This window comes from Leptonychotes weddellii, chromosome 9, assembly GCF_054177405.1.
Source record: "Leptonychotes weddellii isolate Sample4059 chromosome 9, ASM5417740v2, whole genome shotgun sequence".
In the NCBI taxonomy this organism is placed as follows: Eukaryota; Metazoa; Chordata; class Mammalia; order Carnivora; family Phocidae; genus Leptonychotes; species Leptonychotes weddellii.
In genome coordinates this window covers 109,257,537-109,275,025 of record NC_138377.1, presented here as the reverse complement: position 1 = coordinate 109,275,025, position 17,489 = coordinate 109,257,537, and the positions used below count along the sequence as shown (strand labels likewise).

Genomic DNA, 17,489 nt, shown 5'->3' with positions numbered 1-17,489 from the left:
TGATATTTGAGAGCAGCAGTCTTACCTGAAAGTGCATCTTTTCTACCCTTCCCGGTCACGTAGCCAAAGCCAGGCTACACAGCCAGGTTCAAAAGAGAAAACTCTAGAGAAGCCAAGTGCAAATCATCAGTCTGAACATTTTGTATAGACAGTCTGATGAGTTGGTGCGGGTTGCCAGGGTCAGCCTGGGACCCTAGCAGAGGTTGACATTAATTGCTAGTTGGTGCATTTCATTCTGGTTTGGCTAACTATCTGCGCCTGTGGTTCCAATTCTCTCTGGAGACTAGTGGAGGTTGCAACAGACCGGGTGAGATTAACTCTGTACTTACCCAGCAATCATAATGAAAACTGTGATGATCTCTTTCATCTTTTCCGCTGATTTTTCTTAGCATTGATCTTCCTTTCTGGTTTTTCATTTCTATTTCAGGGTACTCGTTGGAATTAAGTAAAATCAGTTTTCTTCTTATCCTTGAGTTCTCTTGGCTCTAGGGTCAGTCTGTTTATTTTTCTAAATCTGCCTATTTTTGCGTGTTTGAGTTTTCTTATTGGTGTGGTGGTTCTTGGTTGTCCTTTGGTGTTTATAATGTAAGGAATGTGAAAGTTGGTTAAAAGAGGTGCTTGGCATGTTTTCATCTCTTTTCCTGTCCTCCCGTCAAATGAAGGCCTGACATCGCTCTCTCTGGACGTGGACAAGGCATATATATCACCTGGAGGCTATTCCTTTGAGCACTTGGGCTGTGAAGAGGCTAGCGGCCTCTCCTCCTTATCTTGGGCTACTCTGAAGAGCTTCGGCTCTGGGGCATGACTTCTCTCTTTGGAGATGGGTGAGGCAGAAAGCTCACTTCTTTGGTGCATACAGCATTATTTTGGTTTCTGCCTGCAAACATACACCAGTGCTGGAAGTGCTGGGGTGAGGGCATGGGGGTCTGGGGGCCTGACGTTCCATCTGTAGTTCTGCAGATGGCCTTGAGTTACCTGCTTTAGTAAAGTCCCATTTCTTGCTTGTCCTCTTGGGACCTGTGGTCTGGGGGCTCATCATGCAGATGAGCTTATCTCTCTCTCAGGCCTTTTCTCCCGGATCCCTGGATTGGAGACCCTTCCCTCTGGTTCCTCTGCCAGTAACCGATCTTAACTTTTTTTCCATTACTATAAATGGTCTTCTCTTTCTCCTCTCCCACCCAAACTAAATGCATTGGCAGGAGAACGCCAGAGGGCAGGTCACATAGTCTGAGACTGGATAACAGAGCCGAAGTCCTGCTGGTTCTCCTTGAGTCCTGCCCCCATTTTCCAAGTCCTCTTCCATACCCCTCTTCCTACCACTTGGTATAAACTTTCTGGACCTCACTCGAGTTATTGCAAGAATAGTGTTTTTGAGAATTTAAATTGGCCCATTTTTTAACTTCCCGTAAATCTTGTTATCCTGCAGCTCTCCCACCCATTCATTCAAGAACATTTATTGCTTTGGGGGAATAGCAGGTACTCTCCCTAGAATAAAACACTCATTACTGAGCTTTGAGTCCCAACACTTTGCTGAGTCTCTAGAGAGACTATAGTCATGAAAACCACGCTTTGTTGCAAGTGAAAAGGAATCTCTAAATTCTAGGAGCCTTCCTTTATACACTGAGAACAAAGCTTAAAGGCCTGGAAATTCTTTGACCCTCATGCTCCATGTTGGTAGGACAGAGGGGATGATGGAAGGGAAGTTCCCACCCAACAGGAAGCAGGACAGAAGGAGAAGCAGAAAGCCTGCTGCGGCTGGAAGGAAGAGCTTGCAGGAGTCGGGAGTCCCCAAGGAGAAGCTTCTTGAGTCTCTGAGAAGGGGCCTAACGTGAAAACAGCCCACTCCACATGGTAGAAGCCAGATGGGTGAGTAAAAACATGAGCACTCAGGCTTGCGGTCCCATTACCTTCCACGTCCTCCAGCCTGGTGCAGGTCCCATTAGGTAGCACTTATGAAGAAGGGAGAAGGAAATATCTACACCAGGGATTTGTGGGCCAGATAGTCTATGTTGCAGGTACTCAGCTCTGCCATTCTCCCACCAGAGCAGCCCTAGACAATTCATAAATGAATGGGCATAGCTGTGTTCTAACAAAAATTTGATCACAGAAACAAAGCAGACCAGATTTGGCCCAAGGGCCATAGTTTTCTGACCTCTGCTCTAGAGGATTAGGCTTGGGATTTCCCATGGCTTGTGTGTGGAATAAAGACCTCTGGAAGTTTCCGTGTAGATGTGAGTGTGACATGTTAAAGGGAGCTAGGAGAGAGAATCAGGGTGCCTCAATGGTGGGCAAAGATATTCCTCTGATGAGGCTATAGGATAGACAGACTGTCCATAGCTGGGGTCTGTGAAGACCATAGCCCAGTATCAGGACCCTCAGCATCACCCAGAACTGAGGTGAGGTGGGGGCTGAGGCAGTGAGGGGCAAGGCCACTCTCCCTGGGAGTGATCATGTCGCATTGCCCTGTGAGGGACATCTCTGCAGGGGACACACTGAGGGCAGGGCTGACACCAAAAGATGGGGGAAGGGGCAGAATGAGCTCCCTTTCACAGCAAGTCATTACTTGGCCCAGGCTCCCTCTCCCTGCACTAGGGGGGCACTTCTGTCACTCCCAGAGTTCTTCATGCTTGACACCGTTACCTCCCTCCTCTCCAAAGAGCCCACTGCCACCTTCCCGTCTGCACTTAGACATGTCACATGCACCTCAAATTCAGGATGTCCCAACCCAAAGTTCCTCATCGTCCCCTCCACACACGTTTCCTTTCCTCTGTTCTCACTCAGTTCCTCAAACCAGTTAACTCAGCATCTTGGTGGTCACAGAGTCCTGTTGATTCTTCAGCTTACTGTATGTATCTCTTACCCAGAATATTTCTGTAGCCCACTAACTGGCTTCTCCACTTCTACTTTGGTTCCCCCACCCCAAGTCTGTCCTTCACACATTGGCCAGAGTTATCTTTAAAAGTGTGAATATGCAATGTCATACTGAGTTCCAGTATGGTGGATTAGGCAATTTGCACCAACCCCACTATTCAGAACGAGAACAGCTGGATATGACAAATGTGTTAGGCCAGTGTGTCTGGCTAATAGATGGCCCCCCAAAGATGTCCAAGTCCTAATCCCTGGAGCCTGTGGATATGTGCCTAATGTGGTAAAAGGGGCTTTGTAGCTGTGATTAAGTTAAGGGGCTTGAGATGAGGACCTTATCCTGGGTCATCTGGGCGGGCCTGACATAATCGCAGGGGTCCTTACCAGAGGAAGAAGGAAGTCTGAGTCAGTATGAGGAGAGGTGATGGTGAAAGCAAGATGGTGGAGTGATGATGTGGGAAAGGACCACCAGCTGAGGAATGCTGGCGTCCTCTGAAAGCCGAAAAGGCAAGGAAATGGAGTCTCTTCTCGAGCCTCCAGAAGGAACGAAGCCAGTGGACACCTTGACGTCAGCTCAGTGAGAGTGATTTTGCGTTTCTGATCTCTGGATCTGAAAGATAATACTCATGTGCCAGTCACTGAGTTTGCGGTAACTTGTTACAACAGCAGCGGGAGGTGAATACGGTGGAGAAGTCTGGAGGGGGTCTGGGTAGTGGGAGAAACAGAGGGATGAAGATTGTTTACATTCTGATGGGCTGAGGATGACGAGCCACAAATATACAGCCGGTCCTCAGCCAGACGGAATACAGGTCTGCCCAGCAGAGCAGCACAGGCCCCATTTTCCAGTTCTGAGGACCCCTTCTCAGGTGAGTGCCCGTAGAATGGGCCCCGCTGTGCCTGCATTATGGAAACTCTAATCAGAACAACCTCAAGAGCTAACATGTGAGGGCGCCTGGGTGGGTTACTTGGTTGAGCGTCTGCCTTTGGCTCAGGTCATGATCCCAGGGTCCTGGGATGGAGCCCCGCGTAGGACTCCCTGCTCCTTGGGGAGTCTGCTTCTCCCTCTCCCTCTGCTTGCTGCTTTGCCTGCTTGTCCTTTCTCTCTCTCTCTCCGTCACATAGATAAATAAAATCCTGAAGGAAAAAAAAAGAGCTAACACGTGTTGAATGCTTGCTTTTTTTGCCAGACGCTATCCTGCAGGTTTTACACGTTAACTCATTTACACCTTGCAGCTATCCCATGAGGAGTGAGTGGTCTCTTTTCCCCTTTTGTAGATTGGAGATCGTCTAAGAAGCTCCGCCTGGGGGGAAGGTTGGGCGGGATGTGCTGCAGAGGATGGAAGCGGGGGTGGTGGGCGAGGTTGGTCTTGTGCATAAGGGAGAGGGCATGTAGCGAGCCCGGGCCCTGGGCAGTGGCATTGGTCCCATGGGTCTGCGCCCTCTCCTGTGGCATGGACTGAATGTGTTTGGAGATCCCTGGTGCTTTGCCCGTTCTCCCCGGTGGACCTGGATGCCAGGGCAGGAGTAGCAGTCCCCAGGCATGGGAAACCACAGAACCGTTCTCCCAGTGGGATGGCTTCGGCAGGCTGCTGAGCAGGGAGAGACGAATCACACAGGTGGCAGCCTGCTGTCCTCTGAGTATCTCCCCCTGCCCCACACTCCCTCTCCTCTCTCCTCTGCTCCTCTTGCAAGAAGCCTCTGCACCCACCTTTCGGGGATGGGTGAGTTTACAAGGACCATTCACCACCTGGCACAGGTGGGTGTTCAAGAAAAGTGTGTGGCATGACCCAAAGAATGCCTTTTCTGAGACTGATTTTTATCATCTCTGGAAAGTGGGGCTCGAAGCCGAGTTCTGTTTCTAAACCAGACTGCGCTACGGACAAGTAAAAATGTAGAAAGTCGTCATTTTACCCATTCAGATGATCCAAGTGTATAACAGCATAACATTCAACATTCTAAAATACACAAAAGCAGTGGGCACAGATTTCTAGGCACGGCAGGGCTGGGCTTTGATTTCTGGGTTCTCAGGTAAGGGGGGAGCGGTAGGAACTTGGTTGTTCGGGTGGCGCATGAAGAGGGAATGGGCTCTTGTCAGACGGTCCAAGCAGTGGAACGAGGTATACTTACATTGCAGAACCTGTAAACGAATTGTGATTTATTCCCCTTCGGCCCCCAGTGAGTGCTACACACTGCCCGTCGAGGTGAACGTTAAGTGGGTGTGGATATAAAGTAGTCCTGTCCTGGGTGTCACATGGAGACCCTGGATCCTGAGGGGCAGCTTTATTCCACCCGCAGTCTCTGGAATGGGCTGTCTTAATTACCTAGATGCAAAGATGGGGGTGGCTTTGGGGACACTGGGAGAGGGGCCAGTGATGGGAAGTGTGTCTGGCTCCATTTCTGCTTTGCTCCTCGTGACCCTTGACTGTGAAACTGGTTGCTGGGAATGGGGAAGATCCGTTTGTATGTGGCTCCGGGCTTTTAGGGAAAGAAACCAAAACCCCACCCTTGCTCCCTGAGAGTCACAGTTAGGGTTACTTAGGGTGCTGTTGATCTAAGTCTGCTGGCCTTAAAGAGCTCTGGGAAGCCCAGTGGGAGCTCACTCTACAGGAAGCCTTAATATGGGGACCTATGGGGAGGGTGGTGGGTGGGAGTGGGGAGGGGCGTGGGGCTGGTGCCCGAGGGTGTGGTAACGAGGAGCTTCCTGGCAGAGACTAATCTTTTACATTTGTGTTCTTTATAAATAAGTGAAGAAAAAGCACTTGATGGCTGGCTTGCTCATGGTGAGGAACTGGTAGGTTATTTGCAGGCAAACTTGTAAGCTCAGAGGAAGGAAGACACTGTGTGTGATGCACTCCCAGGTGTTCAGGGGCTAGCACCCAGCCCTTTGGTTGTGGGATGGAGGGCTCTGGGGCCTGAGCCGCGTGTCCCAGTTTGCGCCCTATGATGGCATGGCTTCCCGAGTCACGCTGGGAGTGGCTGACAAGAGTGAATGTTCACAGCACTCCATGTGGGGAGCTGACATCCAGGTGTGGGACTGGGGAGCCGCCTGGGTAGGGCCGAAGCCAGGGGAGAGAGAACGTCAGACGACAGAGCCTTGAATGGAAGAAGACATGGTGATAGCGACAGGAAAATTGGAGAAGGTCGGGGAGCCGGAAATGTGCAGGAGTCAGCCTGGTGGGCACCCTGAAAGATCTTGCAAGAAAGGCTCAGAGTAAATGTTTTTATTACTCCTGGCAAAAGTAGTTTCTTTTTTGGGGGGGGAAGCCATCATGCGCATGCCAGAGATCTGGGGGCGCTGTGAAGGGGAGTGAGGGCAAAGGCGGGAGTGAAGAACAAATTGTTCCATTTGTGGCCGGGGGTGTGTCTGACCCACTCAGGGCCACCCACATCATATGAGCTCTGGAAAGAGGAAACGTTGGACAAGTGGGCTGCCCTCAGGGGGGTAGATCAGGAGGGCTGGTGCGCATCTTTTCTTCTCCTGTTCTGAGCTGATTGGGCAAGTGCGAGCTTGGCTGGAGTAGGGGATCTGAGAATGGGTGGAGAACCAGATGACCAGTGTGGTTCCGGGTAACCGCAGTGGTGTCAGTCTGGCCTGGAAGTGCTGGGTGTGTGTAGCACATTACTCATCCTGGTGGTGTCTGCAGTGGGGTTTTGTAGATTTTCCTATACTTAACAATACATAGAACGTGTCTGAACGCAGTTTCATATTTTGTTGTTAGAGCTTTTCTTCTTAAATTTTTTTTTTTAACTTAAAACCCATGGGGTTAGTTTTTGAAAATACAGAGACTACCCATAGAGAAAACAAACCGTCCTGGCAACCTTGATTCTTTCTTTGGAGAGAACCTGTCACAGCCCAGAGAAACCCTGTGGGCATTTATCAGACAAAAGGGAAACTTGTAGGAACTGGTTGGAAAAAGTGATTCAAAGAGGTACAGAATGAGAAGTCACAGCCTTCCTCCTCTCCCCACAGGTGTCCCTGAGGAAAGAGGGTTTCTTTCAGACCAAGGGTGAGTCAGAGGGAGAGATGCTGTGTGTACTGTTCTGACTCTCTTTTATTGTCATGTATCTCATGGCTCTTTGTGTATAGGGCTCATCTGCTTTTTCTGAAATCTTCAAGGTGCCCTATTGAATGACTGCAACATAATTTTTTTAATAAGCTCCTATTGATCCCACCCTGTGGTGATTTTCATTTCTGTGAAAACATACTTGAAAGTGTATGCTGGCTTGAGGAAGAATCTTTGCAGGGCATTTCCTAGCCAACAAACTTCTAGGTTGAGGGGTGCATGCATTTTAGATTGACGTATATTTTGTGAATTGCCCCCCAAAACAGGCAGCACAGTTTGCAAACCCGGCATCAGAAAGTGAGAAAGCCCCAAACCCTTCAGTGGTCTCTGCTCCATTGTAAAGTCCTTGGAGAGGCCTGTGCTGACCACCCTATTCTAAGAGTGTTTCCTACTCTGTTATCTCGATTTTTCTTTTCCTTCGAAGTACCCAGTATGACCTGAAATTAAATTTGTTTGTCTGTGTCACTAAAATCTAAACCCCATAAAGATAAGGGTTTTGTATACCATCGTGTCTGTAAAGCCTGGTCGGCAGTGGACCTGTAGGCACTCACTATACATTTGTTAAATGAATTAATGAATGACTTTGATTCATTATGTTTTAAAATGCGATAGGGCTGCTCCCTCCTTGGTTCTTTCTTTTTTTTTTCTTGTTCTTTTTCACAGAATTTACTTGCAATTCCCAGTTACTCTTGCTGCATAACAAATTATCCCCAAAGCTAGCAGCTGAAAACAGGTATTTTATTTTGCTCATGAGCTTTTCAGTGAGGAAGTTGGACAGGTTCTGTGGGGTGATTCTTGTCCCCTGTGATTGTGTCAAATGTCCGCTGGGGCTGGAGTCATCTGAAGGCTCGACTGGGCTGGATGTGCTCACTCACATGTTGGCCATTGTTCCTGGCAGCTGGGAGCCCAGCCACGGGCCTACTTGTGGCCTCTTCAGCCTTGTGGTCTTGGGGTGGTTGGACTTCCTACTTTATGGCTCTCCCCTCAGAGTAAGTGTCCCAAGAGCACCAGGTGGAAGCTGATGGCTTTTTCTAGCCTAGTCTCAGAAGTCCCATGGCGTCATTCCCTCTGTACGCTATTGGTCAAAGCAGTTACAAGCCTGCCTGCATTCAAGGGGGGAGGGCCAGAGCCCCTGAGTCTGGATGGGAGGGGAGGCCAGGTCACGCTATAAAAAAGCAGGTGGGTTTGGCAATATTCTAGGCATTGTCATAAGAAAACACAAGCTGCCATACCTGGTAATTGTCACATGTGTGTTTTTTCAGATTTACCATTGGCATCATTTTGTCAAGTTCCAAAACAAGTCCCAGAGCCTCTTGGTATTTTTACAGGTTTACAGTGAATTTATGAATTAATTTTGGGAGAATTAATTAATAACTTTACAGTATTGGATCTTCCTGTGCAAGGATTTCCTTTCCTTTCTGTGTTACTGTCACATTTTCTGCATAGACGGTCAGCAGGTCATTTCCCTGCTGTGCCATTCTGTCCAGGCGGTATTGTCAGTGAGCTCTTTTCAGCCCGTGTTGTCTGTTTTTGTTTGTTTATAGGAAGAGAAGATATTTTTACATTTTGTAAGTTGTCAATTTGCTAAATACTCTATTTCTAATAGTTTTTAAAATTGGATTCTCTTGTACTTTCTGGGTGTATCCTTTCATTTGCCAATAACACTAATGTTGTGTCATCTGCACTTGCTATCACAGATATATTGGGTCCTAATTTTATCACCCTGGATGGTTTATCTTTTTCAGTGCATTTTTCCTGTCTTTCTTTTTCTTTTTTCTTTTTTGTTAATTTGGGTGTGTCTGTGTGGTGTTTCCCTTCTGGTACATTGGATTATTAAGAGTCTGCTTTTAGTTTTTCCCATGGTTACTCATCTAAACCCATGTATTTATTATATACAACATTCTATTTCTTAGTTTAACAATTCTTAAATTGTATCCGTCATTTATGAAAGTGAAAAAAAGGGACACCTGGGTGGCTCAGTTGGTTAAGCGTCCGCCTTCTGCTTGGGTCATGATCCCGGGGTCCTGGGATCGAGCCCTGTGTAGGGCTCCCTCCTCGGTGGGGAGCCTCCTTCTCTCTCTGCTTCTGCTGCTCCCCCTGCTTGTGCTCTCTCTCTCTCTCTTTATCTCTCTGACAAATGAATGGATAAAATCTTAAGAAAAAAACCCCCCACATTTTCCCTTCTATCTCCTGAGTTTTATTTCTCATATTCTTATTTTTAGTTTTTGTTTGTTTGTTTGCTGTTGTTATATTTTATCTTTACAGACGAACCTGAAAGCTCTTATTTCTAGGTTTACCAATGTTTGGCCCTATCTTAGTGACTCCCCTCTAAGACACGTGAGGAAATGAATGCATTTGTCCATCTTCCCATTTCCCACTCCATCCTGTCCAATTCAGAAGACTGTGCTTTTACATTGTCGTGTTTAAACATGTCCCATCTGTAACCATAGGAAAAAGAGTTTTTTACTTTCCCCTCTGCAGGAGTCACAGCATTTTTTTAATCTTTGGGATGACATGGAGGTGTTAGGGAAAATTCTATTTAGTCTCTGGAAGTTACCTTCAGCTGTTTCCCTTCTGTTCCTCTCTAAGTTGGTGGCTGTTAGTGAGATTGTTCAGGATTTTATTTACTTGTTTCTCCCTTGCTTCCTGCTTCCAAGGCGGGTAGAGCTGGGGGCTACGAGGACCTGCTGTGTAGTACAGAGGTCTGGCAGCAGCTTTGCTCCGTTGTTAGATTTTGGGGAAAGGATATTTTGGTACTGCTTTTCACTTTGCCGTCTTCTTATTTTTTTCTGTAAAGAGGCTTTTGACAATTCAGTACATATTGCTTTAAGTGCAGGAGTCCCATCATTGTCTTTTTAATAGAAAAGAACCACTTAGATTAAAAAGAAATTAAGACTTAAATAGATAGATAAGAACTGTATCCTATGATTCATAGTGAAGTTTCACGCAGAAGGTCTCTTTACTCTGAATATAGCTCCTAGGAGTATCTGCTAAGCGTGTGGATAATAAAGTGCATAGGTGGGAGATGTGTCAGGATTCTTGGTTGCAAAAAGCAGAGTCCATTTTAGCCAGTTTCAGAGAACTACATGTAGCGAGGACCAGTGCCGAGACCAAAGCACTGGGCTAGGACAAGTGAAGACAGCCTTGCAGCCACTACTTAGCACAGACACTGCAGCTTGCTGGGATCAAATGTCAGCAGCTCTGCCACTTCTGTGTCCTTCCCTCCTCCTTTTGTGCCCATTGTCTCATACCGCTCGCCTATCAGCAAAGCCCAGACACGAGCCTGAGGCCTCGCTTCCAGGAGGGCTGGATGAGGTCTTACCTCTACCTTGGGGACATTCTCCAGATGTAGGAAGGGTGTTCCAATGATGCTAGGTGGCCACAAATTTAACAAAAACTACTACTACAGTTGTGTTCTCTGTGGTCACAGGGGAGGGAGCATGCCAGGAAGGAGAATGCATCAGGCTGGAGTTGAGGAAACTTGATTGCTCCCATGATTTCTCATATTTATTAGCTCTGTGAAAATTTACTCTCTTTGACCTCAAGTTCCTCATCTGTAAAAAAGGGCTTAGGAAGTGTAGTGTTTCATATCCCTTCCAGCATGTGTAAGACACTTTGTAAATCTTTGCTGCATGCATGCGTGAATGAATTATCAGATGGCCTTGGAGAAAGATAAATGAGCACAAAGAGACATTGGGATTAGGTGGGTTAACTTTTGGTTATGAATTTTGTTTTAAATTAGAGTGGTTTGAAAGTCCTGGAAATTCTTTAGATTTTAGCCTTTTTTTTTTTTTTTAAGTTAATTTATGGCAAGAACAAGGAAGCAAAAAGTTATCAAGAAAGCTTCAATGAAAATGAATTATTAATGATTATCTTAGCATTTAGAACATTAGAATTTTTATGTGCTTTGGTAACTGTCAGACTTCAAGATACAATAACATCCAGATAAAATAATGGGAAAGATCCTTTTCTAAGTGAGTTAAATTATTTATAATACTTGCTTTTGCAGTAGATGGAATAAATGGTATTTATTGAGTGAGTACCCAGAGGAACTTAGCCTCTACATCATCTTTGGTAGGATTTGCTCATTGACTATCAACTCAATTTTAATTATGTGCTGGCTTTCCCTTAATTTTGTTTTCCTTGGTTAAGATTAGGAGAAAGTGAGGGCAGATTATTTCTAATTTGTTCTGTCTTCCTCCAATGAGTATTATAAAAGTTGTCCTATCTCTAAAGGACCTTGTGATTTCTACATAAAAGTTGTTAGGTATATATAGCAGAGGAAGGGTCGAGCTATGTCCTCATAGCAAATCTAGATGTTTCTGTAAGGCTGAGAAGCAACCACAGGACTATGATCTCTGCTGTAGGTGCCTCACAGAATCCATGTCTCCTTTCTTACCTCCATTTCTCTTCTCTGTTCTTAGGATTTGACTCTACCCCTAACTCCTGCTAAGTTTGACCTAATCATTGTATCCCACTATCTTGCCATACCAACTGTTAAAGGAATGAACACCCAGTTTCAGTCACTGTGAGAGAGTGAATTCCAGGACCTGAATGGAATTTTCCAGAAGAAATGCTCTTACTTCTCCTAATATGAAGTGAGGAGACAGGAGACCACCACAGACATTTAATCATAAGAGGGAAGCCTGAGGGTTTTTGTGTGAACCCCAAGGATGAAGCTGATGCCCCAGAAGCAGAGCAGAAGGTAGAAAAGACTTGGGACTCTAGTGACATTGAGTTCTTGGTTTAAGCATGCCCTGAAGACCGCAGTAATCATTGAACTCTTCAGTTATGGGAGCTAGTATGTTCTCTTTATTTAATGTGTGAATGTGTGATTGAATATTTCAAGCAGCATGCAGACAAGTGAAGAGGGTAATACAACAAATTCCCATCTTTTATAATGAAAAGTATAACTCTTTTTTTTACTTGTATCAAAGTGCAGTTTTTTCCCAGACAACTAAAGCATAGCAAATAGTGTTGGAAGTACCTTCTGATTCTTCTGTACAGACAGCCTCCAACTTAAGATGGTTGACTTACAATGTTTCAACTTTACGATGATGTGAAAGTGATATGCATTTAATAGAAACTGTACTTTGAATTTTGATCTTTTCCCAGGCTAACAATATGTCATAGCTGCCAATATGTGGCAGCTAGCCACAGCTCCCAGTCAGCCAGGCGATCCCGAGGGTAAACAACAGGCACATTTATCTACCATTCTGCATCCATATGACCATTCTGTTCTTCACTTTCAGTACAGTATTCAGTAACTACATGGGATATTCAACACTTTATTAGAATATAGGCTTTGTGTTAGATGATTTTGCCCAACTGTAGGCTAAAATAAGTGTTCTGAGCACATTTAAGGTGGGCTAGGCTAAGCTATGATGTTTGGTAGGTTAGATTTATTAAATGCATTTTGACTTAACAATATTTTCAAGTTACAATAGGTTTATTGGGACATAACACCACTGTAAGTTGAGGGAGATACGTAGTGCTATTATCCTTTCTCCTTTAATAATTTTGCCAGAATATGTGGTGGTTCCCCCCTCCCCGCCCCGCTTTCCAGCAATATAGTGTGCCCTTTCAATATAGTAGTTAATTTAATTTAATTGTTAAAAATTGTGGTTAAATACCCGTAACATAAAATTTACCATTTTAACCATTTTTGGTGTACAGCTCCATACAACCCACTCCTCAGTCTCTGGCAACCACTGTTCTACTTTTCATCTCTGAATTTGACTACTCTAAGTACCTCATATAAGTGGAATCATACATATTTGTCTTTTTGTGACTGATGTATTACCCTTAGCATAATGTCCTCAAGGTTCACCCATGTTGAGCATCTGTCAGACTTTCCTTCATTTCTAAGCCTGAATAATATTCCGTTGTATAGATGTATTGCATTGTGTTTATTCATTTATCCATTGATGGACACTTTTAGCTGTTGAGAATAATGCTGCTGTGAACATGAATGTACAGGTATGTTTGAGTTCCTCTTTTTACTTCTTTTGTGTACATACTCAGAAGTGAAATTGCTGGGTCATATGGTAATTCTAGTTTTAATTTTTGTGAGAAACAGCCTAGTGTTTTCCACAATGGCTGCACCATTTTACATTCCCACCAGCAGTGCACAGGGTTCCAATGTCTCCATGATCTTGCAAACATTTGTGATTGATTGATTGATTGATTGATGGTAGTCATTCTGATGGGTGTGAGGTGATACCTCATTGTGGCTTCAATTTGCATTTCTCTGATGGTTGGGATGTTGACCATCTTTTCTTGTGCTTATTGGCAATTTGTAGATCTTTTTGGAGAAATATCTATTCAAGTCCTTTGCTTATTTTAAAAACTGGGTCAATATATAGTTTTAGGTATTTTCTTTTTCTTTTTTAACCTTTGGGAATGTCTGCATGGATTATAGTTTTTGGTAGTTTTTCTGGTCCCCTCCATCCCCCACCCCCCAGACTCCTATCATACTTATGTTGGACCCTCTTTGCCTATCTTCTCTATGGCTTTCTATCTTTATCTCTTTCATTTCCTTTTTATTATTAAATTTTCCTCTTTTCCATTTCCTAATTTCATTATTACCTGTGTTTATAGGTAGGATAGGTTTCTAGGTTCATCACTCTCGCATTCCTTCTGTGGTTTTCACATGGCAACAAACACTTTGGCCATGTATTTGGTGAGATTTGCCTCCTCTTCTCTAGTCCGCCACTTGTATCTGGTCCTTCTCCTTCCTTTGCCCCTATTATTCATACTTCCAATTTGGTTTCTACTCCCAGTAGTTTTGTCTTGCAAATCGGAGTCTGAAGAATCCCTGCGGTGTCACTGTTGTTCTTATACTGGCCCTAGCACTTCCCAGTTACTATCTCTTGGTGATTTTGGAGTTTTCTGGTTTCTAGGGTCTTCAAATGTTTTACTGCATTTCTTCCACTGCCTTACACCTTACATTACTTTTATCTTAAAGAAGATGCTTCCTTTCCTTTTGCAGTGTCATGGACTAGGGCTTTCCATTGGGTATTAGAGTTGTTAATTTTGGTACCATTTCAGGCTTTATGGTTTGAATTTCCCATATCAAGTGATCCCACTTAGATATCAGAAGTATCTAAATTTCATTGTGGAGACAGCATGGGTCTGCGGTGAAGGCAGCAGTAGTCTCATCAAGTTGTTGATTCTGTTTGTGAAATATCACTGTCTGGTGATGAAGTAGAATTATTACAGTTTTCCCAAGGTTGAATGCATTTTTTTCTCAGGTGAGCACAGTCAAGGACACCAATCTTAAACATGTTAAATGATGCTTGGATATACTTAGGATTGACATCAGAAGCTATTTTCCATTGTTTATTAGTGGGAGGTTGAATTTACAGTACCCATATATGACTTAAAAAATCTGTATTCTACCTCCATGAGAAGAGTTTACAGTGGGTTAATAGTAAGCTGTGAGAGACAAGGTGGCCTTTGGCCAGTACCTTCAATGTGGCAAAAATGACTTGGTTCATCACGTAATAAATTACTGTAGCATAAAACCTGTGATAAACCTTCTGTTACAAAGACCACTCTTTATTAAGCAGCATCTTTTTAGAAAAAAGCAATACTATAATAAATGTAGTTCCCATAGGATATCTAACCATTAGTAGATATCCCCAACGTCATACTGTTTCATCTTCAGTATCACAAAGTTTAAGTTGTAAGCTCTCTTCTCATTCACAGTATAATCTTTTGTTACCTCTTTGGCCATTGATGGTTGTATTGGCAGCCTTTATCAAGATGCTTCTCTTCCTCCATGCTCATGTTCTTGACCTCTTGTACCCTTCTGGGGTGGACAGCATAGTTTTAAGGCATATTGAAAACTACCGGATGTCTGCATTTCCTCTTTGGTTAAGCCCTGAATTTTACTTTTTCCATAATTGTATTATGTATCTGTGGAAATTAAACAGCTGTTCTGGAAAGTCAGCTGGAGCTTTGGACAGAGAAATATCACAGTGCATCAGTCAGTCCCATCAACCTGTCCTGACTTTGAGCATTTTATGATGTACCCAAAAGATTTGGCAGTTGTTGTTTATTTTAATTGTATAGCTTAGCCATGTGAAAGGCAACTTTCTGTCCACACAATAATGTTTAGTTTTAGTTCTGTATGTGTAATCTTTTTGAAGACATTTGTTGGGACATTAGGTATTCAAGTTTGAACTTCACATTCAACCACCTGGTACCACCAATGCAGATATGAGTCACAAGGAACCAATACCTTTTATGCCTGGTTAAGTTTATACCTACACAGGCAGTCACACCTGCTTGTCAGCTTATACCTCTGCTTGGTGGGTAGCAGATTTCTTTTGAGAGAGATTGGATGAGGCACCTCAACATCAGCTGAAGAAATGTTGGGGTTAGACTTAGGGAAATCCAGTGCTGTCACCCCTCTGCTCTGAAGCAGACATAACACCTTACTTCCGTAAAGATCTCTTCTGCTGATTTTCCTGGGGAATTGTGAGTAATTGTAGTGAAGGTTTCCATAACCTGAGCTGACTCTGGAGCAGTCTTTTCCTGCTGACTGGTGGCCAGTCCTGGCTAGCATTAGTTATTCAAAAAACATGTATATTTTTTTATGTGAAAAATTAAAAGAAATTTAAAAATTGTGGTAAAATATACATAACATAAAATTTACCATCTTAGCCATTTAAGTGTACAGTTTGGTGTTAAGTACACATTCACACTGTTGTGAAATCTACCTCCAGAATTCTTTGCATCTTGCAAAAGTGAAACTCCATACCCATTAAGCAACAACTCCTTTTTCTTCCTTCCCCCAGCCCCTGGCATTCACCATCCTACTTTCTGTCTGTATGAATTTGATTGCTAACCATGAATTATTTTGTTCCATGTGTCAATTAATACTTAATGTGCAAGTGTCCTTTCTCCAATATCTGTTTATCTGGCTTGGAGAGTGTTCTGATTCTTCCTTCTGCAATATTACTGTGTTTTGCAAAACTAATAGGTTCCTTAAAGGGCCATGTATCAATTTTTAATATTTAATTGTACTGAATAAAATCATTCAGAATAAAGATATTTTAATAAGGTAAATATAAATTCATATAAAATATATGAAATACAATAAAATATTTAAAAGTTATCTTTAATAGAATGTGTTTTGTGAACACCTCTAATAAATTAACCCCCTTTCATAGAAAATATGAGTAATAATAATGAATAAAGAACAAAGAAAGGGAATAGAAATTTGAGACTGTTTTATGGTAATAGAATTAAGACAACCTTGTTGGTCACCTTCATTATGAAATTTAGACAGCTTGCAGATTTGAAAAAAAAATTGGAGGGGGGAATTTTTTGCTCTTTTTTCTAAGATGTGTAATGGGTTTCTGAAGCTAAATTTTAAATTCTTTGAAAAAGTCAAACAGCATTTTTTTTTTCTCCACTAGATAACTTTGAAGGGAAAATGGAAACTATCTCCTCATCAAGTTCCCAAAACCAACTATGTCACATATTAGAATCAAGGCCATGACTTGTGTCAGAAGCAGTGTGAGCCTCTGGAGGTGTGTCCCAGGAGCAGGGGTCTACTTCTGGTTCACAGGCACGGTGGGAGTCCTCTGGTTTATGCAGCTTTAGCGGACTGGCATGGTTTGCTCAGTCTGCACCCAGCTCCTGTTGTAAGCCACATATAAGCAAGTGTAGAGAGTATCTTTGAAAGTAAGAAGTTACTCGGTATATAGCCCAAAGAATTAAAAACAGGAACTTGAAGGGGTCTTTGTACCTGCTGTTCATAGTAGCATTATTCCTAGTAGCCAAGGTGGAAGCAACCCAAGTGTCCACTGTTGGATGAATGGCTAACAAATGTGGTCTGTCCATATAATGGAATATTATTCAGCCTTAAAACAGAAGGAAATTCTGACACCTGCTACAGCGTTGATGAACCTAGAGGACATTATGCTGGGTGAAATAAGCCAGATACTGTATGATTCCACTTATATGAGGTTGCTGGAGTTGTCAGATTCATAGAGATAGAAAGTTAGGGCCTGTGGAGAGAGGGGACTTTGGGGTGTTAATATCTGAAGGGTTCAGAGTTTCAGTTTTGCAAGATGAAAAGAGTTCCGTGGATGTATGGTGCTGATGGTTGCACAACAGTGTCAATATACTTAATGACCTAGAACTGTATGTTTAAAAATTTTTTAAATTAAATTTTAAAAAATTCAAAAAATTAATAATAATTAAAAAAAACCCCAAGAAGTTAGGAACATTGTTTTTTTTTATTTTTTTATTTTTTTTATTTTTTATTTTTTTTTTTATTCTTATGTTAATCCCCATACATTACATCATTAGTTTACATTACATCCCCAATCATTGCATCATTGGGTGCAACCATGATTCATTGTTTGTGCATAACACCAGTGCTCCATGCAGAACGTGCCCTCCTCAATACCCACCACCAGGCTAACCCATCCTCCCACCCCCTCCCCTCTAGAACCCCAAGCCTGTTTTTCAGAGTCCATCGTCTCTCATGGTTCGTCCACCCCTCCGATTTCCCCCGCTTCATTCTTCCCCTCCCGCTACCTT

At 43.4% G+C, this 17,489-nt stretch overlaps 1 protein-coding gene across 13 annotated transcripts in view; it reads left to right on the top strand.

The window, feature by feature from the left end:
- Positions 1 to 17,489, top strand: part of ENTREP2 (endosomal transmembrane epsin interactor 2) — a 360,783-nt gene that overhangs the window by 16,342 nt on the left and 326,952 nt on the right. Inside the window, exon 1 of one of the 13 annotated variants that reach the window (XM_081831521.1) lies at positions 1,879 to 3,731. The exons of the other annotated variants lie outside the window; for them this stretch is intronic. Coding sequence (XP_081687647.1) covers positions 3,627 to 3,731 — 105 coding nt within the window. The 5' untranslated portion in view covers positions 1,879 to 3,626. Of the gene's footprint in view, positions 1 to 1,878; positions 3,732 to 17,489 lie in introns of those variants that run through there. 13 annotated transcript variants of the gene reach the window in all.